The sequence below is a fragment of the Nanorana parkeri genome, unplaced genomic scaffold, assembly GCF_000935625.1.
Source record: "Nanorana parkeri isolate BGI_ZX_2015 unplaced genomic scaffold, ASM93562v1 scaffold135, whole genome shotgun sequence".
Classification (NCBI taxonomy): Eukaryota; Metazoa; Chordata; class Amphibia; order Anura; family Dicroglossidae; genus Nanorana; species Nanorana parkeri.
Window position 1 is genome coordinate 570,890 of NW_017306403.1, and position 27,316 is coordinate 598,205.

Below are 27,316 nucleotides of genomic sequence, written 5' to 3' on the forward strand. Positions count from 1 at the left end.
TTGGGACAGCAGGGGAAAATTAAATGAATTGAAGGTGGGGGAAGGGGGGGGGGGGATTGATTCATTAAAACCAACTCCATCCTTTTCTACATTGATTTCTATTGAGACAGCAAATGTTATCAGTGGAAATCCGCAAAATATCATCTCCGTCATCATCTCAGTATCTCCGCATGTCATCATCTCAATGGCTTCTGTAATATGGGAAGATTCTAGCCGTGAAAGCCACAAACATGGACATGTCTGAGAAGATGCTATCAACGGCCAATCAGATGCAAGCATGCATTCTGTACAAAGCAAGACAATGAGATCATAGGGTGGTACTGATGTAAAAAAAAAAAAAAAACTACACCAACTATAATTTGTATCTAATATGTTGTTACAATGTTATCATTTTACCAAGACTGGAGCTCTGACTGTAGAAAAATACTTAAAGGAGAACTATGAAGGGTGGGGGGTGCTTTTCACTCACCTCATAGTTCTAGCCGACCTGTGACAATGAGACTGTCACAGGTCAGCTCAGTAGATCGGGAGGTGATTGAACACATAGCGGCGTTCGCTCACCTCTCGATCCTGTCACGGCTCTCTGCCGTGACAGGGGAGGGGCTGGATTCCCCCCTCCCCCCTCCGATCCGCCAGCGCTGACTGGACGGACGGGGGAGGGGGGCGGGTACAACTGGCTCTGCCTCTAGATAGGCAGAGCCAGCTGTCAGTTACGCAGCTGGGCGGATCCCGGCACAATTGTCGGGATCCGCTTCAGCTGCGGCATCTCAGTATACCGCGAGCTACAGCTCGCGGTATACTGAGCCTAGGGTGACGGGAGGACGCTAGTTTGTGCCCTCCCGTTACCCTAAGGAGAACTATGTGGAAAAGTCTTAACCCCATAGTTCTCCTTTAAAGCACTTTGACAAGCGATTCATAAAATCTCATATAACCTTTAACATGTCAAAGTCATTCTCTTTATGGGCTCATGCACACGGGCGTCTGGGGTGGTACAACCTGTAATTGGGGCTTATTCCCCCTCCTGGGAGCCATAGGTGCTGCGTACAGCTGCCTATAGAAATCAATGACTGTAGACGGGTGAATGATCCTGGATGCAAACTGTCTGCGTTTGGGGTGGTACAACATATAATTGGGGTGTATTCGCTGTACAGGGAGCCATAGGTGCTGCGTACAAGCTGCCCATGCAAATCAATGGCTGTAGACGGGTATTCGAACCTGGATGCAAACTGTGTGCACCTGGGGTTGTACATCCAAATGCATGTGCATGTTTATGCGAGGACCAGCAGATGCCCGCCTATTGATTTTAATGGGCAGTTGTATGCAGCACCTATGGCACCCATAGGTGGTGAAATACACTGCAACTGTATGCCCCTAGGCTCCCACGTGCATGAGCCCTAAATCTGCAGCTTTCAATCAAATAAACTTTGGTGATCCTGCCATCAAGGTTCTTTGTTTAGGCACTTTCTGTTATAGGGTGACAACACTCTATCCCTGCCTACCAACTTTGCTCCTGTGTTGTCATAAGGATTTCTGATTAAGGCGACAAGAGGCCGTTTTAATGCATGTTCCACGGGCATAGTCTACTGTTGTTACACTGGATCTGATACTATTTTACTCCCGGGCATATTCCATGTTTTATTTTCCAATAGCTGTGATTGTGCCATTATGAGTCATCCAAAAGCATACATAATATTTGAGCCCTGAAGAAGTGGGGAGATCCTTGCAGCACCGAAACGTGTTGGATGTTTTACAGTGTCTTGTTGTGAATGAGTACGGTTTTAAACGATTTTGGACTCCCAGGTCTTCGGTCTGGCGCTCTCATTGGACTTTTTACACGTGGATACCAAACCTTGGAGTCCAACCCGTTTTTGGGCACCCGGTTTGTGCTGAGCCATTGTGCCCTGTTTCAATTTCTTTGGGAACCATATCCCATTGAGGAGTTGAATCCAGAGCCTCAGTCACATGTCGTACACATTTCAATCACGCCTTTAAAGTGGAACTCACGGCCAAAACTTTGTCTCCTCTCATTTCGGAAAACGTGGGAAAGGGTTGAATTGTTTTTCTTGCTGTGTCTCCATTTTTCTCTATCACTTCCTGTCCCCATTCCTTTATCTAGAGCTCGGCTTTAAATGCATTGTTGGCGCCTGTCTAAGGAGAATCCCACCCAAAGACCCCCCATTACTCCACCGTCAGTGAAAAGAGCAAACTAATTCATTTAGCTGATTAAATATGGTGATGAATTCATTGTTGGCGGGGAGAAGAGCCGACTTCACGGGGGGGGGTTCTTGTTTTCGGCACATTTTAATAAATAGGGGGAAAACAGAAGTTGAAAATAAAAACAAATTAAATGCATTATTGTGATTGAGCGGCTTTTATGTCACGTTTACCAGATGTGTCTCCAGAATTAATTTCAGGATTTATCTGCGATGCCGTTACAAAGAGCAGATAGGTGCCAGCATGGATTTATGGGTGATGCTGGAGGCAGAGTACCAGGAAGAGAGAGCGAGAGAACACACAAAAGAGAGGAAGAGAGCAAAAACAAAATGGCTGACAAGTTGAAGCTGAACTCAGGCCTTATAAAGTTGCGCCAGCTTACTTGGATGACACTGCGAGCTCCTCACAATGTGCATTAGAAGCTGCAGCAAGTCAGATAGAGCTCCGCCTCGTTTCTCCCGCCTGACCGTCAATGACCCGACTCTTTCATTCACTGGATTTCAGTTCATTAACCATGGAGGCTCAGCGTTACCTTGGCTGGTTCCTATGTAAGACTACATAGGAACGCCCACTCATCCAGACTGACACCCACCCATTTTAAAATTTGTATAACTCCTCCCAGAGAGCTCACTGCTTGCATCAGGGCTGAGGGCTTTTGAGAGGAGTACCGAGGCAGCGTGCAGATAGAAAGGTAGATCGAGCCACCGGCGGAAAGAAAGGTAGATCGAGCCACCGGCGGAAAGAAAGGTAGATCGAGCCACCGGCGGAAAGAAAGGTAGATTTATCCATCGACAGATAGAAAGGTAGATCGATCCATCTACAGACAGAAAGGTAGATCGATCCATCGACAGATAGAAAGGTAGATCGATCCATCGACAGACAGAAAGGTAGATCGATCCATCGACAGATAGAAAGGTAGATCGATCCATCTACAGACAGAAAGGTAGATCGATCCATCGACAGATAGAAAGGTAGATCGATCCATCTACAGACAGAAAGGTAGATCGATCCATCTAGAGACAGAAAGGTAGATTGATCCAACGGCGGATAGGAAGGTAGATCGATCCATCTACAGACAGAAAGGTAGATTGATCCAACGGCGGATAGGAAGGTAGATCGATCCATCTACAGACAGAAAGGTAGATCGATCCATCGGCGGACAGAAAGGTAGATCGATCCATCGGCGGATAGGAAGGTAGATCGATCCATCGGCGGATAGGAAGGTAGATCGATCCATCTACAGACAGAAAGGTAGATTGATCCAACGGCGGATAGGAAGGTAGATCGATCCATCTACAGACAGAAAGGTAGATTGATCCATCGGCGGATAGGAAGGTAGATCGATCCATCGACTGATAGAAAGGTAGATCGATCCATCGGCAGATCCAGTGATAGATTTAATAAATGAATCGATAGCTCAATCTATTGATGGATACATAGAAAGAACGGTGCCAGAGGGCCTTTGTGCAGCTGCACAGATGGTAGGTTCGCCCTTCTCTCTCTGTATAGATAAATACTTACTGGGGTACCAGTCTAAAAGCTCTACTAAAACAAGTCCATGCCTGTATCTCCCATTCCTTGACATCCACATACTATAGGTAACACATGTATGCAGGAAATAAAACAATAACGCATAGAGCCTCATCCAAACGGTGGTTATATCCCACATACCCCATAGATCTACATGTCAGACCTGGGGGGGCATTTATGACGAACGAGGACAGGGATCTGGACCCATAGAAGGATGCTCGGAACAATTTATTCCGTCACAGATGCAGGTGATCGGATTATTCTGTCACAAAAGGTAAAAATAAAAACGTGGAAGTCGGAGCGCGCTCCCGCTACAAAGCGCCCATCCTGGCATCACCCTCTAGGTGTCCACAGAGCCCGGCGCAGGGCTGGTGGCAGCTCTCGGCTCCCGCGGGCGTGGTGCGCATACACACATCCGTGCGCTCGCTCTCCTCTGCAGCTGATGACCTCAGCTCCTTGCGAGCTCGACTGGGGCCGGCGGCAGCGTACAGGGTGTCTCTGCGGAGCCCGGCTGCAATTCATCATCATTTTATCTGCACAAATTTAATTGGATCCTATCAAATTCTCCTGATTCTCCCTCCTCACTTTCAAAACGCGGCGGGCGAGCAAGATAAATGTGACGGCCGCATCGAGAGGGAGAAAAGAAAGAGAGGGAGGGGGGGTGAGGGGGGGGGGAGTAACAAGGTCTTGACGAGAAATTGGTGTTTTTTTTGTGTCTTGGAGCTCGGAGAGAAATAGAAACAAAGTATTCTCAGATAAATTCAACAACCGGAGGGGGAATTACTTTTCTATGAAAGGGTTCAATTCCATTGAGGTTCTAATTCTGGATCTGGAAATGGGAATGTATTAGGGACACTTGTTCATCTGAAAATGCTAGTTGCCTGGCTGTCTCTGGCCTTAATGCTAGGGATGCACCGATATTTATTCTTCGGTACTCGCTGTTACCGAATACCGATTCCGGAAGTCCCATTAAAGAAGAGTACACACCGCCCGGCTTCCTGATTACCCGGGAAGCTGCCTCCATGCCCCCTCATCCTCAGGTGACGAGGAAGCATGGAGCCGGCTTTCTGGACAATCAGGAAGCATGGGGGTGGGTAATGACTTCCCGCCCGGCTTCCTGATTGGCTAGCTTCCGACCAAAGGGGTTTAAGCGATAGGCGCTTCTGATCGCTAACCAATGACGGTGAAGAGATGGCGGTCAGCAGATGCGCCCGGCGAGGTAAGGAAACTCAGCCGTACGACCCCACCAGCCATCAGGTGACAGGAGAATCCTACCGCACTCCTTACTGGTATGTCCCTTGCGGTGGGTGCTGTGGTGACTGCGGGTGGCGCCACCAGCCATCAGAACAGACTCAGCGATGAGCGACCGACGAGGCAATGAGAGAGCGAGGATTCAGAGGAGAGGACGCGGCTGCCGGACAGCCTGGAACAACATGCGTCCCGGGAGACGTCTTGTCCGTCAATACATTACATCCGGATTTTCTTGGCTGGAGAGCTTTGCAAACACAATGAATCTGCTGAGGGTTGGTGCAGTGCACTCCGCTCATGGATTTCACGCTCTCATTGACCCGTCTTCTGCTCGCTATGAAATTTTGACATGGAAATTCCCTGAAAAGGGTCTTTTTCCAGCTCCCCATCCCCCCAGCACGCACGATCCTCCAACAGGCAGAACCGCATCTGCTTTCCACTCCAGTGCATGGCAGACAGAGACTGCCGGACCTCATAACCCAACACCAATGGTCCCCTACGGACTACACACACAATATAAACTTTTATTTATAAAGGGGTCTTCTACATCAAATAGGAATGTACTAAAAAAAAAGCCCCATCCTACAGATGCAGTCACTCATGAGGGCCCTTTTGGCCCCTCCCGGTCTTTATAAAGCTGACCTCCGGCCTTCCCTTCAGTCTCGCACAGTTGTACCGGCTCCTCTTACTCTGATATGACTGCACACTGCGAGCTTCTGACAATGTGCATTAGAATCTGCAGCAAGTCAGCATGAGCTAGTGCTCCCCAGCCATGACATGTGGGCGTCACCTAGAGTGGTCTGCATGCAAATACAACCTGCCTAGGAACGCCCACTCTGCCAGACTGATATTCTCCCATCAAGACTTTTTGATATTTGCATAACTCCTCCCAAGAGCCGGCCCACTGCTTGCATCAGGGCTCTTAAGAGGAGTCTGAGGCAGGGTGCTGTGATGTCTTCAGGAAGCTATGTATAGTCCTGATGACGGGACAGGGACCCAGTGATGACGGGACAGGGACCCAGTGATGACGGGACAGGGACCCAGTGATGACGGCAATGGGTCTAAATTAGGAAAACGGAGGGGAGGGGAGGAACCAGAGAAGATAAATTATAAGCTGATTAACTTCAGTAAAGAGTCACGTAAAATGTTGGGTTTCCATTGCTGCGTTCTGCAGGATACAGTATATAGATTATAGAAAGAAAAGACACAGACCGCGGGGATTGAACCGTCCATTAAACCAGTTCACTGAGAAGCATTTAACAAACACACTCGCTGACCTGTAAAACAAGCCTTGGAAGGTATAAATCTCGCCGTTCCCTTATGGCCGGCTACTGCCAAACCATAAAACGTAATATGGATTTCTGCAAACACTCATGAACCGTATGGCCGGCCGGCCACAGATACCTCCCCCGTCCCTCACACCCCTTCAAATAAAAAATGTCAGCTCGTAAACTGTCAATGAAGGGGGAGGATTCCACGCTCGCAGGGCGCCATTTTATTGACGTGCACAAGACCTCCCGCAGATTTTACTGCGACTGTGCGTTTGTTTTTTCCCCCTCTTCTGTGCTTTACAGCCAAGTCTTCCTATCCTCCAGAGAAGGATTATATTGATTTTACAAACATAAAGCCAAAATGGAGAAGATGTGTGTGAAAAACTAAGTACACCCTCACTGCTTCCATAGGGATTGAGCCGGGTGCTCCTTCTCTACAGGGAAGATGACAAGTAGACGACATTCATCGAGATTCTGAAAATGATCGTTTGTATTAGGGGGATGCACCGATACCGGTTTTTCGCTATCGAGTACCGATATTTTTTTTCCGGTACTCGCCGATACTGAATACCGATACCGGACGACCCATTAATGTAATGATTCGCCACCCGGCTTCCTGATTAGCCAGGAAGGCGTCTCCATGCTCCCTCGTCACCAGGGAACGAGGAAGCATGGAGCCGGCTTTCTGGCCAATCAGGAAGCCAGGGAGGGGTAATGACTCGCTGCCTGGCTTCTTGATTGGCCAGCTTCTCGACCAATCAGCAAACCGGGCAGTCAGTCATTACAGGGCGCCCGGCTTCCTGATTGGCCAGGAAGCCGGCTCCATGCTCCCTTGTCACCAGGAAGCGGGGGGCGGGGGGGAAATGACTCGCCCAAATGCTCCGATGCCTAGCCCGATACCAAAACTTCCAGTATCAGGAAGCTGGACAGCGAGTCATTAAAGGAGAACTATGAGGCGAGTGCTTTTCACTCACCTCATAGTTCTAGCCGACCTGTGACAATGAGACTGTCACAGGTCGGCTCAGTAGATCGAGCTGTAGCTCGCGGTATACTGAGCTTAGGGTGACGGGAGGACGCTAGTTTGTGTCCTCCCGTTACCCCAAGGAGAACTATGGCGAAAAGCCCTGACCCTGGCCGGGAAGCCGGCTCCATGCTCCAAGTGATGAGGGAGCATGGAGCGGGCTTCCCGGCCAATCAGAAAGCCGGACAGGATTTCATAACTTGCTGCCCGGCTTCCTGATACTGGAAGTTCCGGTATCGGGCTGGGCATCGGAGCATTTGGGTGAGTACGAGTACTCGTCCAAACACTCGGTATTGGCACTGATACTAGTATTGGCATCGCTGCATCCCTGGTTTGTATAAAATACTTTTTTTTGACAATTGGAATCATTGTTACCATTTAGTAACAGTGAAATCTCCTCTCTGGATAAATGAAGTCAGCGATAAGCATCTCGCCCGGATTTCCACTACTTCATTTGTATCGCTGGCAAATTGTCTTCTGGGACTGGTGACATGGCAAAGCCGGGATTTCTTATCCATGATTTCTCTATTATCCTAATACAATGAAACCAGTCAGCCATTTTTAACTAACATCCCCCCGTGTCCACTGACCATTTCCCATCAGAGTATCCCTTTACCGACCAATCAGGAAGCAAAGCATCGAGTCAATACATGCTGCCTGGTTCCTGATTGGCCGGGAAGCATGTATTGACTCAATGGCCGATAAGGGAACCCTGATAGGAAACGGTGCAGCCAGGTGAGGTCCCGGCTTCAGAGAGGCACACGGGTCCGGGTTTTCTGCCTAATAAAAGGTCAGAAACGTCTTCTGTTACCATCGACTTTTAAAATGGGTGACAGGTGCTCATAAAGAGTCCAATGGACTTAAAAGCTGAACCTCAGCCTTCCCTCCAGTCTTGCACCGTTGTACCGGCGCCTCTCCTGGACTGATGTTGCTTCCTCTGATTTCACTGCACACTCTGAGCGTCTCACAATGTGCATTAGAAGCTGCAGCAAGTCAGATAGAGCCCCCCTCATTTCCTGGAAGGAGGACATCTGGCATCATCTAGCGATCCCTCTCCAGCCTGACTGTCCCTGGCCCGCCCCTTCCATTCATTGGATATAATTTCTTTCAATAATAGAGGATCTGCATCCTATGTGGGTGTTACCTAGGGTGGCGTGATGCAAATACAATCTGCTTAGGAACACCCACTTCTCCAGACTGACATCTACTCATCAAAGCATTTTGATATTTGCATAACTCCTCCCAAGAGCCAGCCCACTGCTTGCATCAGGGCTCTTAAAGGTAATACTGAGGCAGGGTGCTGTGGTGGTTTCAGGAAGCTATGTACAGCACCCTGCCAGCCCCTTCCACCAGCCATGATGTGTTTGCATTGCAGACACCCAGTTATGACATCATTGGGTCTAAAATAAGATATATATGCATATATAATGGAAAGAGAAAGGTTTCATTTAAAAATGCCATTAGCATGGTGATAAGGTTGGAGGGAGGAACCAGGGAAGGCAACATAGACGCAGATGAACCTTCAGCTGTAATCTGCCTGGGTAATACAAGCTGCTCTCGCACACTTTTTCATATGTGGAATGAAAATACACATCCCTGTATTGTCTGGCTGTTTCCCAGAATCCTCTGCTCATGTAATTTCAGCCTCTGAGCCCCTGCTATAGAGAATATTGGCTATCAGTGATTTACAGATATAGGTTCTGTCAGTCTCTAATGAATTGTCTCATGCTCTTCATCAGTCTGTCACTGATAAGACAAACATGGTTCTTATTACATACGTGCTGTGTTACAGCAATGATAATAACACCCCCTACTCTGCAACTGATTGAAGAGTTAAGAGGAGCAAAAAAAAACGCTGCTGCCGACCGATCACAGAAATGCATTTGCGCCATTGGCTGATGGAACGCTGTAGAGAGAGAGATTACATGGGGTTCTGCACGCGGCGCAGCGCGAGGCTCTTACCGAAGTGTTCTGACATTGGATGCTGGTGCTGTTGAAGCGCAGTGCGGTGACACGGGTCACGCTCCCCGGGATGTGGAAGATGCACTCGTAGTTGCGTTGGCCGGACTGCGGCTGGGGGAGGTTCTTGGCGGTCAGCGTAATAGGTTTCACCACTCCGACTGGGATGTAGATTTGGGTTGAAGGCAGAATCTGAGGACAGTCCTGTCATGGGAACAAAGAAGAGCTTTTTAGCCAGATGGAAAAAAAATCAATAGAACATGTGTCAGCATCACCAAATCACATTATTATTGTCGATAAATAATACTTTGTCATAAATTCCAAAGAAAAAATGATTCCAAGCAGCCCAAGATCACAAACGCTCTTCATGCCAGGAGCATCATTGGTGTTTCATGTCATTAGAGACTGCAGAGAGTCTACTGCTTCCAGAAAGACCTCTGATGAGATATGTGGATCATCAATACATAAACATCATGGCTGCTCCCAAGTAACAGTGATACAAAGAAACATGTACAAAGTAATACAAAGGAAACCAGTCATAGAGGATACACAAGACCTATCATTTTGAGAGTTAGTTGAAAGGGACACATAGAAAGCAGATAAAAGTTCACGGTCATTGCAATTCATTTACAAGTCAATACTCCCACTTCTGACTGCTGGAGTTTATGGGCCACATAACAAATACTGAGGGGCTGCATGTGGCCCTTAGGCCAAAGGTTCGATACCAGGGGCCTAGCTGATATAGCCAGTGAGGAAGAGACAGATACAAAGCAGGTGAATGTTCTCCTGGCATGTTCCAGCGGTCCTGTTGGGGGCAAGCTGTCACAAGGGACAAGATCGTAAGTTTGACATTAGCCCAAAGCCTCATATAAAACCAAGCGCTGCTCTGCACACCTATACGTCCTACTGGTTTCTAGGTCACCCCTTCTGTAAGACAAGCGTCAGTGCTGCTGGCTCAATAGCCACTGGGTTCCTCTGCCCCCACATAGGCCATAGATGTTCCTCAGAGGCTACCTTTAAAAACAGCTGTGCTCATAACTAATGACTGAACTGCAGTTGATGAGCCGCAGCAGTGTTTCAGGTCCTATGCCAGAAAACGAGAACTCGTCTGGTTGTGATCCTCTTGTAACCTCTAAAAGATCTGTATTAGGTGGCTGAAGTTCCATCCAATGAAGAGATGAGAGGTGCTAACCATCGCATGCTTAATGTGCCAACACCGCCCTTACACTTCATCAGCAGATCATTGTAGCAGAGGAAGCAGATGCCAGCAGTTGGGAATCGGATACATTCACCTCTCATGGTCCCTGCTTTAATGTAAGATCCCCCCCGCTCAACAACCCCGTTATCTCCAGCAGAAGTCTCGTCAATACTCGTCTCTCATCTGCAGTGCAATGATAATCTATAAAGGATAGGACTGAATCAAATCCAGCCTTGAAGGATCATTCCAACATCTTATCACCTAGCCAGTCAACCCAAAAGGGACATTTCGGGTAGAAGATGGACAGTTAGAAGAAGCCAACAGCGAGACTTCAATGCTCCAGTTCCCAGGTCTGCATACGGGAAGTGTGAGAACACCCAAAACAGAGAAGGACTTCCTCTCCGTAGTCAAAGCCAGGTGGTAAGTCTGAGATTCCACTCATCAATAAAATATTACTTTGGGGTGGAATGACGCTTTTAAGGTGGGCACAGACATTAGCTGGTGGTCAGACGTGGGAGCTAGGCAATCTTTTCCCCAAAAAACATGTGTATAGACATGCTTATTCGTGTCACCCAAACCCCCGGCTGATGTTCTGATTATCTTGGGGGAACATTTGAGATCCAGGGTGAAAATATGACTTGGCAGTTTGACTTTCCCGGGAGCAAAATCAGGCTGCGGTGTCTGCTCTAGTCTTCGGGGAACCGTAACCCCCAACCTTCCCAAAAATAGAAAAAAGATATTTAGCTTCTACCAATTAGTGCTACATGGGTAATCAGCCAGGGGTGCATGTACCAGTCTGGAGGGAGCCATAACTCTACCCCCCCCCAAAAAGGAAATCTCAGTTCTATGAATTAGTCCTTCAACTGTAATTCGCCACCCTACTAAAATCTCATGTGAATAATCACTACGGAATGGAACGATGAGCTTTCTATGGAGCAAAACACAGCAATATTTTTATATTTATATACACTATATTGCCAAAAGTATTGGGACGCCCCTCCAAATCATTGGATTCAAGTGTTCCCTGAAATTTCCTTGCTACTAAATATTCCGCGGTCGCCTGTTAGCGGTATTATAACAAAGTGGAAGCAACTGAGAACAACAGCAACTCAGCCAGGAAGTGGTCGGCCACGTAACATGACAAAGCGGGGTCAGCGCATGCTGAAGCGCACAGTGCGCAGAAGTCGCCAACTGTCAATAGCTGCAGACCTCCGAACTTGGTGTGGCCTTCATATTGGCACAACAACAGTGCGTAGAGAGCTTCATGGAATGGGTTTCCATGGCCGAGCAGCTGCATCCGAGCCTTACATCACCAAGTGCGATGCAAAGCGTGGGATGCCGTGGTGTAAAGCACGCCGCCACTGGACTCGAGAAGTGGAGACGTGTTCTCTGGAGTGACCAATCACGCTTCTCTGTCTGGCAATCCGATGGACGTGTCTGGGTTTGGCGGTTGCCAGGGGAACGGTACTTGCCTGACTGCATTGTGCCAAGTGTAAAGTTTGGTGGAGGGGGGATTATGGTGTGGGAGGATTATTTTTCAGGGGTTGGGCTTGGCTCCTTAGTTCCAGTGAAGGGAACTCTTAAGGCATCAGCACACCAAGACATTTTGGACAATTTAATGCTCCCAACTTTGTGGGAACAGTTTGGGGATGGCCCCTTCCTGTTCCAACATGACTGCGCACCAGTGCACAAAGCAAGGTCCATAAAGACATGGATGAGCGAGTTTGGGGTGGAGGAACTTGACTGGCCTGCACAGAGTCCTGACCTCAACCCGATAGAACACCTTTGGGATGAATTAGAGGGGAGACTGTGACCCCGGCCTTCTCCTCCAACATCAGTACCTGACCTCACAAATGGTCCAACATTCCCATAGACACACTCCTAAACCTTGTGGACGCCTTCCCAGAAGAGTTGAAGCTGTTATAGCTGCAAAGGGCGGGCCAACTCAATACTGAACCCTACGGACTAAGGTTGGGATGTCATTAAAGTTCATGTGCGTGCAAAGGCCGGCGTCCCAATACTTTAGGTAATATAGTGTATATCTATCGATTTATTGATTTATTTCCACACTTCTGGCCCTGGGAGGTATTGGAGATACAGAAAAATAACTTTTCAACCAGCAACGAGTTCAGTAGAGAGCGATGATAGAACGGCCAGCACTCTGACAGCAGAAGGCAAAGTGGGAAAATATGAACAGGAAAACCCAGCAAGCAGCGATCGGGGGAGCAGATGGAGTCAGATTATAATGAACGGGATCAGCAGAATTCTGCGCGTTTCGCACTACTCGTGCCTGGCACAAGGAGAGATCAGGGTGGAGAAGAGAGGAAGCAGGATGGAGACGGAGCTCGGTGGATAATGTGGAGCCATCTGGTCACTTCAGTCGCTGAATTCAGAGACGACATAGGACACAGCTGTATCACAGCGCAGGAGTCAATCAGAGAGCTGTATGTGAACAAGTGTGCAAGCCAAGTATGACTTGTGTTATGAAGTCATCCCGAAGTATACCGGGAAACACCAATCAGATCGCAGAAGAATAACGAAAAATAACTGAAGACAAAAGATTTTTTTTCTTTTTTTAGTTGCAGCTAGAGAAGCGAAGGAACTTGTCCGGATATTATTACAGTCTGTGGAATTCCCCTCCTTGCTATTTGTCCTTGTGACCAACCAAGAGAGAGTGTGATAGGAAATTCAAAATGATACAGTTGTCAACAGAGCAGGAATTGAATGTAAATCTACCAATGGGGGACACCTGTTCTGCTCAGCTCATCCTGTCACATTACAGAGATTCCCTTCCATTTCCTGCTGTGTCTTCTAGGACAGGAAGAATGCACTTTTGGTCTTAGATACACTTTGAGGCCAGGTTCGCAGTATGGCAATCCGTGACCGAGCGGCAAACGTGCACGAAAACGCCCAACACCACCTATCGCGCTGGCAGTGCCATTATTTTCGCAGAAAAAGGTACATGTACCTTTTTCTATGAGATTGTCGCGCCAATGTAACCCCATTGAAATCAATGGGGCCGCGCAGCAACTGCACACGACCGTGCGTCCCGGATCGCCCTGAAGGGTCCGACTGAAGTTTTCTGCATATGTAAACATTTTTGTATATCTTGTAAATAAGTAGGTCAAATAAGGAAACGTTAGTAGAAGAGCCGATTCAATTACAAAGTGACAGTACCGGGACAATGTCCTTTAAGCACCCCAGACGAAAAGCCCAAAATGCGTTCCCCTTCCTTTATAAGCTGTGAACTACTTTAACAAAGATTGCGTGTCCTGCCCGTTTTGCACCTCCTCCTGCTGACGCACACAAAGTGATTGCCTTTGCTGCCTAACCCTCGGCCAGGCAAGTTAGGGGTAGGCTGTGTTGAAAATAAAAATCCCATCATGCCTTTGCCTCTGGTAGTCATGCATTTGGTTGTCAGAGTATTGCAATGCCTCACGGGACTTGTAATTCCACTACAGCTGGGGAGCTGAGGTTGCCTACCCCTGTGGTCTAAGGCAACCCTACTTTTCGATACACAGACATCCACCAGAGGGACAATCTACAATTGTGTGTTGGAAATCAGTATATCGAAATACAGAAGTGCAGGCAAGTATAAAATGCCCAGTGGCAGAACAATTGCCATAGTGATCCAGACGGCCGCTATGGGGAAAAGGGGGGGGGGCCTGGGTCGCTGCTGGCTGTTACTGGCGGCTGTGAGGAGGAACGCGCCGCTGTTCACATCACTGACAACTGGTCAGTGATCTGTGCAAAGGCCAGTTCTTTCTCACAGCTGCCGCGGAGTCCATGACAGCCAGCAGCTGCGGAAAAGGAGGCTGGGCAGCGAAGGAGGCGGGGCCCAATGACTGAGGAGGCGGGGCCCGCCAGCAACCGTGGAGCAGGAGGAGGCGGACAGTGGATCGGGGCTTACAGGAAAGAGGGTTTGACCAGCCCACCTGAGACCCTGCAAAGCCCACTATAGAGAGTCTATGATGGGCTCTGCAGGGTCACTCTCAGGTGGGCTGTTTGGGTTATCAGGTGGGTGTAACTAGAAATCACAGGGCCCCATACAAAATATTGCTATGGGGCCCTGTGATTTCTAGTTACGCCCCTGAAAATGCCTTCACACTAAGTTTTGTGCATATCCTAAAGAAAATCCATATTTCCACATTTAAACAAGTTCAGACTGTAGGAGTTCAATGATTCAAAAGAGGTTAAAACAAACCCTGTAGCTCTCAAGAGAAGGTTACATGCCATGGAATAATGTAATAAGAGGCCGTAGTCCCGCAGTCTATGTAAAATATCTGCCGATCCCCACCGAAAAACCTCGGAATTCTTACAATCTGAGACTGCTGGTATTATTCAAGACAATCTTATTTCTATCAAACTTTTCCAATGATAGTAAAGGTGTCCATGGACGTTGGAGGACAGATGGGCATGGACACACGTCTGCTGCTGCAGCTCCCCCTAAACTGGTCAATCTCATTTTGCTATACTGGCAATGGAGCTGGCAGAGGGAAGTGCAGCTTTACAGGCAGAAGACAGTCCTGGAGCTAGCTGGTCGCAGGGGAAACCACAGAGATCCTGATCTGATGAAAGACCTGCTTCCTATTTTCCACCATCACCAAGGCACCTGTAGAAATAACCTGCCTGCCGTAAAAACATTCTCAATCTCCAGCTTGGAGCTGCTAAGTACATGTTTGCGGTGAGCATAGAAGCAGCTGACATACAACAACACAGAACTCCCTCTGGGCCCCCAGGATCTCCTTCAGAAACTCTGATGCAATTCACCAACTTTATTGCAAGGGTCAGGCCAAGTGGGACCGGGCCAGAAGAGAGAAGCGAGCCTCGGAGACGGCAGCCGCGCAGCTCTAAGTACAGGGGGAGGCCCCGCATGGGCAAACTAATAACATGTTTTGATGCTGAATGGCCCAGAGGCAAAATATCTGTACGGGGATCTAAGGAGCCGGGTAGTTCAGGAACCATCAGCAACAGAGAACCGTTTTCACAGCACAAAAGGAAAATTAATTTTAAAAAAAGGCAATGCATTTTGATTCTAAGTGGGTTGCTTTTATCTGCGACTTAAGGTGGCCCTCAGAGCTATTAGCTTAGTCATCAAGACAATGGCTTTAGTTCTGGGTTCCACCAGCCACACTATCTGCAAAGTGTTTGTGTTTTGCCTATGTTTGTGTGGCTGTTATGGTGTCCTCCTAATGTCCAAGAGCATACAAGTGACTTAAAGGACTTCCGCCCAAAAACCTAACACGAATGTTAGGTGTGGCTTGAGTTTTGGGTTCAGATCGCACTATCTGCATAGAAATTATGTATTTTTTTTCTATGTCTGTGTGGGTGTACACCAAGTGTTATGGTGTCCACTTAACATCCAAGAACATACAAGAGGCCTAAAGCCAAAACCTAACACCAGTGTTAGGTGTGGCTTGAGTTCTGGGTTCAAGTCCCACCAGCCACACTATCTGCATAGAACTTATGTGTTTTCCCTAGGTCTGTGTGGGTTTGAACCAGGTGCTATGGTGTTCTCCCAAAAAACACCCAAGTGGCTTAAAGGGCTTCCACCCAGAGTGCTTCTCTATTGAGAGACTGATGAGCCAAACCCAGTTTTTGTTTGAATGAATGAAGGAAAAAGATATAGAAAACCACCAAATATCACATTGTCACTGTACATGTGTGGGTGGGTGGTCCTCTCAATTAGCAGCCTGCTGTGTGCTCCTGCAGTTGGCCATTGGGCTATCTCTCAGGTCTATGATGTAGCCAAACTTTGGCCCTCACAACTGTGGTGAAACCTACAGGCATGACTTCCAGAGGTGGATGTATTATGGGATTTCAAGTTTCATCTGATGTTTGGCTAACCCTGGTCTGAGAATCAGGCAGCCCAACAGTCAACTGGAGGAAGACACATGATAGACTCATTTGGCAGTGGCATAGCAAAAGGAAATGCTCTAACTGGCAGGATCTCCAGGTCAGAAACTTTGTAACAGATTCATATAAAAAACATTTGCCTAAGAAATCTGTATACTGTAAGACATGCCAAGATGGCAAGCATACTGAAAAATAGATTAGTAAAAATAGCCACTCTCAACCAGGGTTCTGTGGAACTCTAGGGTTCCTCCAGAGGTTGCTAGGGGTTGCTTGGGCTGTGACCTCCAATTTCCAACCAGGGTCCTGTGGAACACTAGGGGACCTTCAGAACGCTTGGAACCTTCAGAACGCTTGGGACCTTCAGAACGCTTGGGACCTTCAGAACGCTTGGGACCTTCAGAACGCTTGGGACCTTCAGAACGCTTGGGACCTTCAGAACGCTTGGGACCTTCAGAACGCTGGGGACCTTCAGAACGCTAGGGGACCTTCAGAACGCTAGGGGACCTTCAGAACGCTTGGGACCTTCAGAACGCTTGGGACCTTCAGAACGCTTGGGTTCTTCTGGAGGTTGCTAGGGGTTCTTTGGGCTGTGACCTCCAATTTGATGGTGCCTCCATAGTTCCAGAGCCAACGCTATTTGGCAATACCAGCAGCATGACACAATTATTTTTTTAGATGTCTGTATGGGTGGCCTTCTGGCCAGAACTGTAATGGGCCTTTTGCCTATTGACCCCCAATGAATTGGTTTTAGTAGTGGTCCACTGATACCTGAAAAATATTTTAGAGGTTCCTCTGGGGCAAAAAAGGCTGAGATAGGTTGCTTTAAAGTGACATTAAACCCTCAGATTTTTTTAACATAAACCAATAACTTTAAATATAAAGTGAGAAATGTAAATGTAACAAATATAGCAGTGCTGTTTCTCTGTAGGATCCTCTGTATATTCCGCACAGAATCAGAGCGGCCCTCAGAATACATACAGGTTCGGCCTTGTAACAAATGTCTTTGTGTCAAGCTGTGGACAGGTTACAAGCAAAAGTCTCCCATTACAATCCTGTGCAGTAATCACGTTCGGGGCTCCCGCCCCTGATTGGCCCCCGCAGGACCAGGACGGACTCGCTCTCAATCAGGCCCCGATTCATTTGTCATTTAGGCCCAAGTGAGACGGCGGCTGCATTGTGCCGGAGACAGCTGCAAAGTGGCACCAGAGGGACCCTCTCAGGAGATGGGTCGGGGGCCGCAGCCGTCACCGGCGATATTAAGCGGATGACGAAGCCGGCGGATTTATGATGCCGCTGTATGATTAAGTCGTGTTAGGTGATAAAGACAGGTGTGGAAAAAAGCAGCCCGGCGACTTAAAGGTAAATCATTTATATCAGTCAAACAGCATTAATAAGCTTTCCTAATCCACAGCCAACAACGCTCGGCAGCACAAAACGCTTCATTCGCCTTAACGCGGCTTTAATAAATGGGCTGACGTGTGACCTTCAGTGACTAATTAAATATATTTAACCTCGTTTATCAAGAACCGTTTACAACGTTCGTGGCAGCCAATCAGATTCTTCCATTTATTTTCCCACGCTGAAAAGGGGATGATAGAGAGGACGATGTGACTGATGGGGTAACATTGGTGCGTCTGGCGGGTGACATTTGTACATTTAATCCTCAAAGAGACCCTGTCACCTTGCCCAATTATCCCACCTCCGACCCATTTATACTCATGTTCACAGTGTTCCTCTTTATACTTCCTCTGCAGCAAAATACCCGGTGTCAGAGCTTACACCGGGACAATGGTGTCCTTTCTACATCATGAGACAGTTTTAGGGCCTAGTGACGAGTCTTTAGCCCCGAGTATTGCATCATGGGTAGAGGTCACATGCTCCCCCATACCTGGAAGCATTAGGTATTCTGCAGCAGCTGCAAGGCAAGTATGACAACTGGGTCAAGGGTGGGCTTTAAAGGGACCCTATTACTTGCCCTGAATGGACAAGGTGACGGGGTCTCTTTGATAGAGTCCTCCTTTCAGAACCATCCACAGGCATGAAAGTCAGTGGGTTGGATGCAAATCCTAACCAGGAGGTAGTGCTAAATGTTTGAAAGTCCGAGTTCACTTTAAAGGAGAACTATGGGGTCAGGGCTTTTCCCCATAGTTCTCCTTAGGGTAACGGGAGGACACAAACTAGCGTCTTTCCCGTTACCCTAAGCTCAGTATACCGCGAGCTATACTGAGACGCCGCAGCCGGATCCCGACATTGATGTCGAGATACGCCTAGCTGCGTGAGTGACAGCTGGCTCTGCCTATCTAGAGGCAGAATTTTCTGTTGCAAGGGACAAAAAACTGAATGGGTTGTTGCAAAGGGGGGATTTGGCCACCAGCTGGGGTGTCCCCTGGGTTGTCTGTATTTTTTTGTGAATAGCATCCTACTCCTGCACGTGGCAATATAACCCATAGGTTAAGATGTGTCCTTCAATGAACAGAAGATAAATAAAGATATCAGGAGCCACGAGGACAGCCTGCTGTACAAAACAGATACCAGAGTTAAAATCAGAGCCACTAACAAAGACAAGTTCCATCGCAGAGCCATTTTAATTAGAATTTTTTTTAATGGAGGGGTGTGCCCCTTTAAGGAAAGTCTCAGAATCTCCTGTTAAAGCATTTCTGGCCTCTGCCACTTCATGGCGACAACATTCAAAAGGAAGCCAGGCGGGAGTATGTAGCGTGTCAGGAATTCACACCTGTGCCTGCTCCACGGAGGGGGACTGGTAACATGAGAGTGCGACAACCTGGGGAGGCGGCGGAACAGCTGATCGAGCAGAATCCGCAGCCGCGGCACCTGGAGAAGCAGCATCTGTGACCTGGCACATTGGATGAACATGTTAGGTTTGCAGATGTAAATATTGCAATCGCAGCCAAGCGGCTGAATCAGAAGCAGCCAACAAAAAAGTGAAAGAAAAATATCTCTGCAGAGCCAAAAACGCACGCCGGTGACAACCATTATCCGAACAGAACCAACGTTTCACTCAAAGGCAATGAGGCGCAGAGCAAACCCTTTTTTTGCTCTCCAGTATACTATGAAGGTGACAGGTGCTCTTTATTACAGGCTTTTATATGCACTGTAATCATTGGCATCAGTCCCTGCCCCAAGGAGCTTACAATCTAAGGTCCCTATCAAACCAGGCACCCCCATATATACAGGGGCCAATTTAGTCAGGAGCCGATTAACCTACCAGCGCTGTCTTTGGAGTGTTGGTGGACACCTAGACAAGCACAGGGAGAACATGCAAACTCCATGCAGATAGTGTCCTGGCCAGAATTGGAACCGGGGGCCGCCAATGCTGCAAGGCAGAAGTGTTAACCACTGAGCCACCCGAGCAAAGTGAAAGGAAATCATCTGATTCGCAGAAAATAATTTTTATCATTTAGGAAGTATTGTCATCACTGCGCCATTTTTCTGGTCGGGTCTCCGTGATGTCATCTGTCCTTTTTGGATGGGCAGCGCTCACCCGGCAAAATGGCTGCATGCATATTTAAATACGGCCGAGCAGCGTTTCCACCCCCATATCGGAAATATGAGGGTCATACGCCTAACTGTACATGTCCCAATGACCTCATCCAGAAACTATGTAGTGGAAATCCAAAACAGGAAACACCTGGAGAGGGGACGCACCCAGCTTACACACTGAGCCGCTGGAGAAGATCCGGCCCACTAGACCCAACCCTGAGAGTTTCACTTAAAGTGGACCTGTCATCAGATGTATTTTTTAATGTTAAGTGCTACACACAAACCTGCAATGCTGAGCAATGGCGCTACACACAAACCTGCAATGCTGGGCAATGGCGCTATGCACAGACCTGCAATGCTGGGCAATGGCGCTACACACAAACCTGCAATGCTGGGCAATGGCGCTATGCACAGACCTGCAATGCTGGGCAATGGCGCTACACACAAACCTGCAATGCTGGGCAATGGCGCTATGCACAGACCTGCAATGCTGGGCAATGGCGCTACACACAAACCTGCAATGCTGGGCAATGGCGCTATGCACAGACCTGCAATGCTGGGCAATGGCGCTACACACAAACCTGTAATGCTGGGCAATGGCGCTACACACAAACATCCAATGCTGGGCGATGGCACTACACACAAACATCCAATGCTGGGCGATGGCACTATGCACAAACATCCAATGTCGGGCAATGGCGCTACACACAAACCTGCAATGCTGGGCGATGGCACTATGCACAAACATCCAATGTCGGGCAATGGTGCTATGCACAAACATCCAATGTCGGCAATGGTGCTATGCACAAACATCCAATGCTGGGCTATGGCGCTATGCACAAACATCCAATGCTGGGCAATGGCGCTATGCACAAACATCCAATGCTGGGCGATGGCGCTACGCACAAACATCCAATGCTGGGCGATGGCGCTATGCACAAACATCCAATGCTGGGCGATGGCGCTATGCACAAACATCCAATGCTGGGCGATGGCGCTATGCACAAACATCCAATGCTGGGCGATGGCACTATGCACAAACATCCAATGCTGAGGGATAACGCTATGCCCAATCTTTCGTTGGATCATCCGCAGTGAACTCGTTTTAAAGCAGACCTGTACTAGGCCAGGTCACAGGAGAAGCCACAAGGCACGAGTATTTCCCCTCCCTGCCCCCATACTGTACACTGAACCTGCTTCTTGCCCAGTATATTCAGAATACAGATCCGCTTTAGGAAACTTTTAACTCATCCTGCAAATCCGCCTCCTCCTCACATGACTCGTTATTCTTGCCGCTGATTTGACCTTTTTTTTTTTCTTTAAAACATATTCCTAAAAAAGTCTAGGAAAAGGTTAAAGCGGTGCGGCCCGAAATAGCTGCAGGCTGTGACCCCCGGCTTCCTGCGCAGGACTGGAACCGGCGGAGAGGTCCCACCACGTGTTTCCTCTGTTTAGAATTCCGAAACTTTGTTTTGGTTTCTAAAAAAACACGGATGGAGACTCCTGCCAGGCACAGTTCACGGAATCTCCGCCAGAGACCGCACAGAAATCAGGAAAAAGCGGACGGTGACCGGACTGCGCAGAGGACTGAAGTAGATTCCGATGTTCTATCTTGTACTAGATAATAGACAGAAAGGAAAATGGCGATGAACTAAAAGTCTCAGCTGCTCCATAGTAACAATCCTACTGTGCCGATATTAAAGGACTTTTCCTTCCATGTTGTGTTCAGCCAGTCTTGTGATCTAGAGATCATAGCAATGAAGATCACAAACACTCGCAAGATGGAATAAATCCAAAAGTTCTTTTTATTGCAGAACAACGTCACATGTAAAATATAGCCAACGTTTCAGAACCGCGCAGGGTCCCATCAACCGTTACATAGTTTGGGGACCATGTGCGGTTCTGAAACGGTTGCGAGGACTACGGATGCACCGATACCGATACTAGTACTCTTACTCTCCCAAATGCTCTGATGCCCAGACCGATACTTCCGGTATCAGGAAACCGGGCAGCGAGTCAGGCACCGGGTAAGGACTCGCTGCCCGGCTTCCATATTGGTCGGGAAGCTGGCCAATCCGGAAGTCGGCTTTTTGATTGGCCGGAAAGCCCGCTTCATGCTCCGTCACCTCATGACGAGGGAGCATGGAGCCGGCTTCCCGGGCCAAATCAGGAAGCCGGGCACCGCGTCATTACACGCCGCCCGGCTTGCTGATTGGCCAGGAAGGCAGCTCCATGCTTTGCCGGGTGGTGAGTCATACACGCCGCCTGGCTTCCTAAATTGGGACTTCCAGTATTGGCGAGTACCAAAAAAAAAAAAATATTGGCACTCGATACCGAAATACTGGTATTGGTGCATCCCTACCGAGGACTATGTTTGCCCTGATGAAGGGACCCTGCGCGGTTCCGAAACGTTGCTATATTATACACGTGATGTTGTTCTGCAATAAAAAGAACCTTTGGATTGATTCCATCCTGCGAGTGCCGGTGATCTTCATTGCCATGATCTCTGGATTGGCACGACACCGTCCGTGGACATCACTGCCAGCACCACTGCTATTTCAAGCATCAAAAGTCCTGATTGCTGTATGCTGTGCAGGGGACATTTCTGTTCATTAGTCTTGTGATCAAGGTACCCCTGCCAAACAACACGGCCAGGTCAGTGACCTCCCTTTCCTGCACTGAGATTCGGTAGCTTAGTTTGATCACTGACCTGCCAAAAACAATGAAAAAAAAACACTTAGTTTCCTTTTCTGCTTTCTTTTCCTCTTCTCTCATCCCCTCACGTCTACTTTTTCTCTTATCTCCTGACTTGCATATTTCTTCTGTTCTGCATTTTCCTCCCGCAAAAAGTATTTTTCCTCTGCTGCTCAAACAGTCGACATCTTCTTTATGTTACCATTGGGTCTGCAACAACTAATCAATGAAATCGATAAGAATAGTTGTCAACTATTCTCGTTACCGATTAGTTGGTTGGGGGGATTTCCTCATACAACTAATCGATTAATCAGAAAAAATAAATCTGGCAACTAATCGATTATGAAAATAATAGTTAGCTGCAGACTTAACCATAATGCTTCCCGCTTTCATCAGGACTCTTATCCTCTATTGAATATTTTCCTTTGCTTGGGTGATTTATTTGGTGTCAATTAGCTAATTGGCTTCGCATTGTCACTTTAGTCCTCATCCATGCTGAACCTTCACCACCGGTTCCTGTTCTGTACAACTTCCTCTTTTGTAAAACAAAAGGAAGTAAGGTATCAATGAAGGTATTCCTGTGTTCTGCCCTCCTGTAAGCACATTCCCTGTGTTACACTGAGAACCCTGAAAGCTCATATCTCGAGCCCTCATTGGCATTCCAGGAACAAGCGGAAACGTAGGAAATCAGGACTTTTACCCAAAGTTCTCAAAGCATGCACCGCAGGAAGGAGAACCATACTGAAAATCTTTTAAAAGGTTCACAGATAAAAGACATCCGAGGGTGAAAACACTCCACCTTCATCAGGGTTTGAGATGTAGTGAGAAAAGTGACTGGACTCAGTTCAAGCTTCCCGTATTATTCTATGTGGGAATGATGTTACTGGAATAAGAGTCATCAGCAGTGATGATTGTGAAACAAGCTCAGAGTTCTGCCACTACCTCTCCCAGGGGAGAGGCAAATACGTTCAAGGAACCCAGGTACTTCTACTAGCTGTATTTAAAGAAGAACTCCCGTTTTTTTAATAGAAACATTAACCCTTGCAGTGGAGCTACGCCTGCAATGTAAGGGTTACCGGCTTGTTTTTCTCTAGGGGCAACAATAATAAAAAAAAAAAGATATATATATATACATACATTATATATATATATACATATATACATAAATACATATATATATACATATATATATACATATATATATATATATATATATATATATACATACATACACACACACACACACATGACCCTCAATCCTCAGTTCTCCTTTAAGGAATACAGCTAATAGAACCTCCGTTCCTTGGGCTACTCCCCCTTCCAACGTACTCATAACTGGATTCAATGGTGCTCTTTGAGATCCGCCTATAATACTTTTCTGGCCGTGTATCATTTTTGCACCTTTTTAGGGGTTAATTGTCAATCCGGAGTGGAGGAGACCTTTAAGTCTCTGAATTTTACATTTGCACCGGAGCCTGCGCTGCCGATCGGGTTATGCCAAGCGGCAAATGGAGTGGGTGGGTGAGTATCCTCGGCTCACCATGGCAGAATGGCTTTCATTAGTCACAGGGCTCAGTCACAGCGCCAATCTGATGGAGACAGAGAGTTCCGTAATTAGAAAGGTCACAGCCGCTGGCCCTCCGCCGTCCTCCCCTAACTGCATCCTCCGTCATGCTCTTTAGATGGCAGACGGATGGCTCCTGGTCGCCATGATGAACATGAAGGAGAGGGATGCAAGGCGCCTTCAGAAGGAAACGGGAAAGGTGACAACCGAACAGAAACCTGGGGCACGGCAGAATTGATACAAATCGATACAACGCTTCCTGTCCATCATGGGACACATTGTCAGCCTGATGAAGGGACCCCCTGTGGCCCCAAAACGTTGTTTGCTTTGCAAAATATTGAGCATCAAAGGATGGAGTTATATCACAGTCAGTGTGCCGTTGACTCGCATATATCATTTGTGATTGCGGCACCATCCGCTTGTCACTGCAGCACCCGCCGCGAACTTTGGGACCGGTCAGGAGTGCAATAACTGGAATGGCAGTTTTGCCGCAACCCGGGTCTACGCTATTATTCCGAAGCTCGTCTCTCTCGCCCTCATTGGCATTCCAGGAAGGAGCGGAAACGGAGGAAATCAGGACTTTTACAATCAAATAACAAGTCTGAATGCTGATTTCAAGTCCTTGCTGGATTACAGCTTGAGAGAAGGTAATGGGGATGACTATTTCAATTGGCGATTTGCATTCTGCAGAATATTACACAAGTGATACCGGATTAGAAAGTGAAGAGCGACGGCAGCAGAGGTGACAGCCAATCAGGTAGCGTGGTTTAGGGGACATAGCCTGCAACGGTTTGTGGCGCCTTGGCGTCCCTATTCTGGGACCTTCATGGCAGGATCACCAGGGATGATTTTAAGGCTGAACTCTGAGATAAGCAAATATTGTCCGCATACAAGAGTCATGTGTATTCTACCTTGCATCTTGGTGAGCTTTGTGTATTTCTTCCAGATCTGTGAATGAAGGGGTTAATAAAAATCTGTCACTGCAGCTCTGTCTCTCCTTGTACAGTCACTGGTCTTGTCTCCGCCCCCTCCTGAAATCTTCTATAGGAAGCTAGTAGAGGGTGTGGCCTGTCTGGTCCCTCCCACAGCTCTGCTCAAGCTATGTACAGCCCAGTGATGATGCACTGCTACCTTTACAATGTAATATCTGGGTCTTTAAAAGGTATTTGGTGCACAATTTGGATTTATAGCCTCTGTGGATATTGAGGTATATTTGTAAATGGGGTTTTGTGCGTCCGGAGTTCACCTTTAACAAAAGGTGCAGATTTTAAAAGATTGAAAACAACTTTTGGAAATCATTAACTCGGTAAAGCTTCTATGAGATTTCAGTGATCGGGGTTAAATTAAACGTAGCGCCCTTTTAAACTTTACAAATGCCGTACCATTTCCTTCACAGACTCCAGTTCTCCAAGTGCGATCGGCTCCTGGAATGTAACTATAAGGAGTATAATGAGCGATCGGCTGGGCCGCAGAGAGCTGATCTGATCCCCGGCATTAAAGGGGAGCGGAAAAAAAATTCCTTCAAAATAACTTTGAGTCACCTTCCTCTGAACCCGGCCTCAATTCACACGCAACCTTCACTGCGAGCAATCGGGGCCAGCCGGCTAATCCGGAGAGATCAGACTTTTTATTAAACGATAATTCATTTTTAATTGCCGGCATCGCATAAGGCTCGCCGAGTTACAAAGACGGGACTTGCCGGCGTACACCTTCTGCCCCCACCCCTTCCTCCTAAACTCCAGCTCGCCACATGCAGGAGATAAAGTCTGCAGGAGAACAGCGGGCCGCGTAATTAAGATGAAGAGTCTAACGCGGCGGATCGTTTGTTTATCGGCACCGAAGGCCCATTGACTGCTGCGCTCCTTGGGTACCACGTTTAGAAAACGCAGGCTTGGTATGAATATCACAAACTTCCTCCCATTTATAATCTCATGAACATTCCCAACAGATAAACTACAAGATAGAACTCCAGGAATTAAATTTTTACTCCTCCCCTTGACAAAAATAAAAGACACAATTGACACTAACCCCCCCCCCCACCCTTTTCCTCCTTGGTCCAGCACCACTCCCAACTTCCTCCTAGGTTCAGCACTGTTGGTTATATGTTTAGATGAAGCACTGAGGATGTTGAGGAATGCTGAATGAGGTTTTACTTGCTTAGAAGAACATTACATGTGTGAATATGGCATTGTGAAGGAAACAGAGAAAAAAGAACTTCCTGTGTATCATAGATAGGCATGCACATAGAGACTAACATTGCGCTACAGCACCATCTACAAAAGACATAATAGGGTTATATGCTGTTGCATTTCCAACAAGCACCACCCCAACTTCCTCCTTGGTCCCGTGCCACCCCGACTTCCTCCTTGGCCCAGTGCCACCGCCGACTTCCTCCTTGGCCCAGTGCCACCGCCGACTTCCTCCTTGGTGCAGTGCCACCCTCCGACTCCCTCCTTGGTCCAGTGCCACCCAACTTCCTCCTTGGTCCAGTGCCACCCAACTTCCTCCTTGGTCCAGTGCCACCCGACTTCCTCCTTGGCCCAGTGCCACCGCCGACTTCCTCCTTGGTGCAGTGCCACCGCCGACTTCCTCCTTGGTGCAGTGCCACCGCCGACTTCCTCCTTGGTCCAGTGCCACCGCACTCCAATTTCCTCCTTGGTCCAGTGCCACCCCCAACTTCCTCCTTGGTCCAGCGCCACCCCCGACTTCCTCCTCAGTCCAGCGCTACCCCCAACTTCTTCCTTGTTCCAGCGGGTCCCCAACTTCCACCTTGGTCCAGCATCAACCTCAACTTGGTCCAGCGCCAATGGTCCTCAATGTCATTCAGCCAATTTCCTGTGAACCCTCCACATCATATATATAACCCTGTTATATAACCACCATCATGCACGCCAGGACTGAGTGGCGCTCACGCGTCATCCCATGATGCAAGTGGAGTATCTCAATAAATTATTAAAGTATACATAAATGAGGAACTGTCACTAAATTAGGGTTATATTTGCTTCACCTCTTTTAAAATGTATGTAAAGCCTAGAAATAATGTAGCTTTGGATAGGGTGAGGGAAAGGTTATAATGCCTGCCAGGACCTTGTATTGCCCTCTGTGCTCCTATAAGGAAGATTCACCCCCTCTCTTTAGTGACCATGGTCACCGGGACTAAAAGTGATGGGATCCAAAATATAAGTGGTCACCACAACAGCAACAGTGAATAAATCTTATAAAGGGGACACTTGTTTTAGTGAAAACCAGGTGAGGGGAGG

At 47.8% G+C, this 27,316-nt stretch overlaps 1 protein-coding gene across 6 annotated transcripts in view; it reads right to left on the reverse strand.

The window, feature by feature from the left end:
- The window catches only part of PLXNA1 (plexin A1), a 293,334-nt gene that overhangs the window by 67,186 nt on the left and 198,832 nt on the right, over window positions 1-27,316 (reverse strand). For all 6 annotated transcript variants that reach the window (XM_018553932.1, XM_018553935.1, XM_018553936.1 and 3 more), the window contains one exon: window positions 9,247-9,447. In XM_018553932.1, coding sequence (XP_018409434.1) covers window positions 9,247-9,447 — 201 coding nt within the window. The remainder of the gene's footprint in view (window positions 1-9,246; window positions 9,448-27,316) is intronic.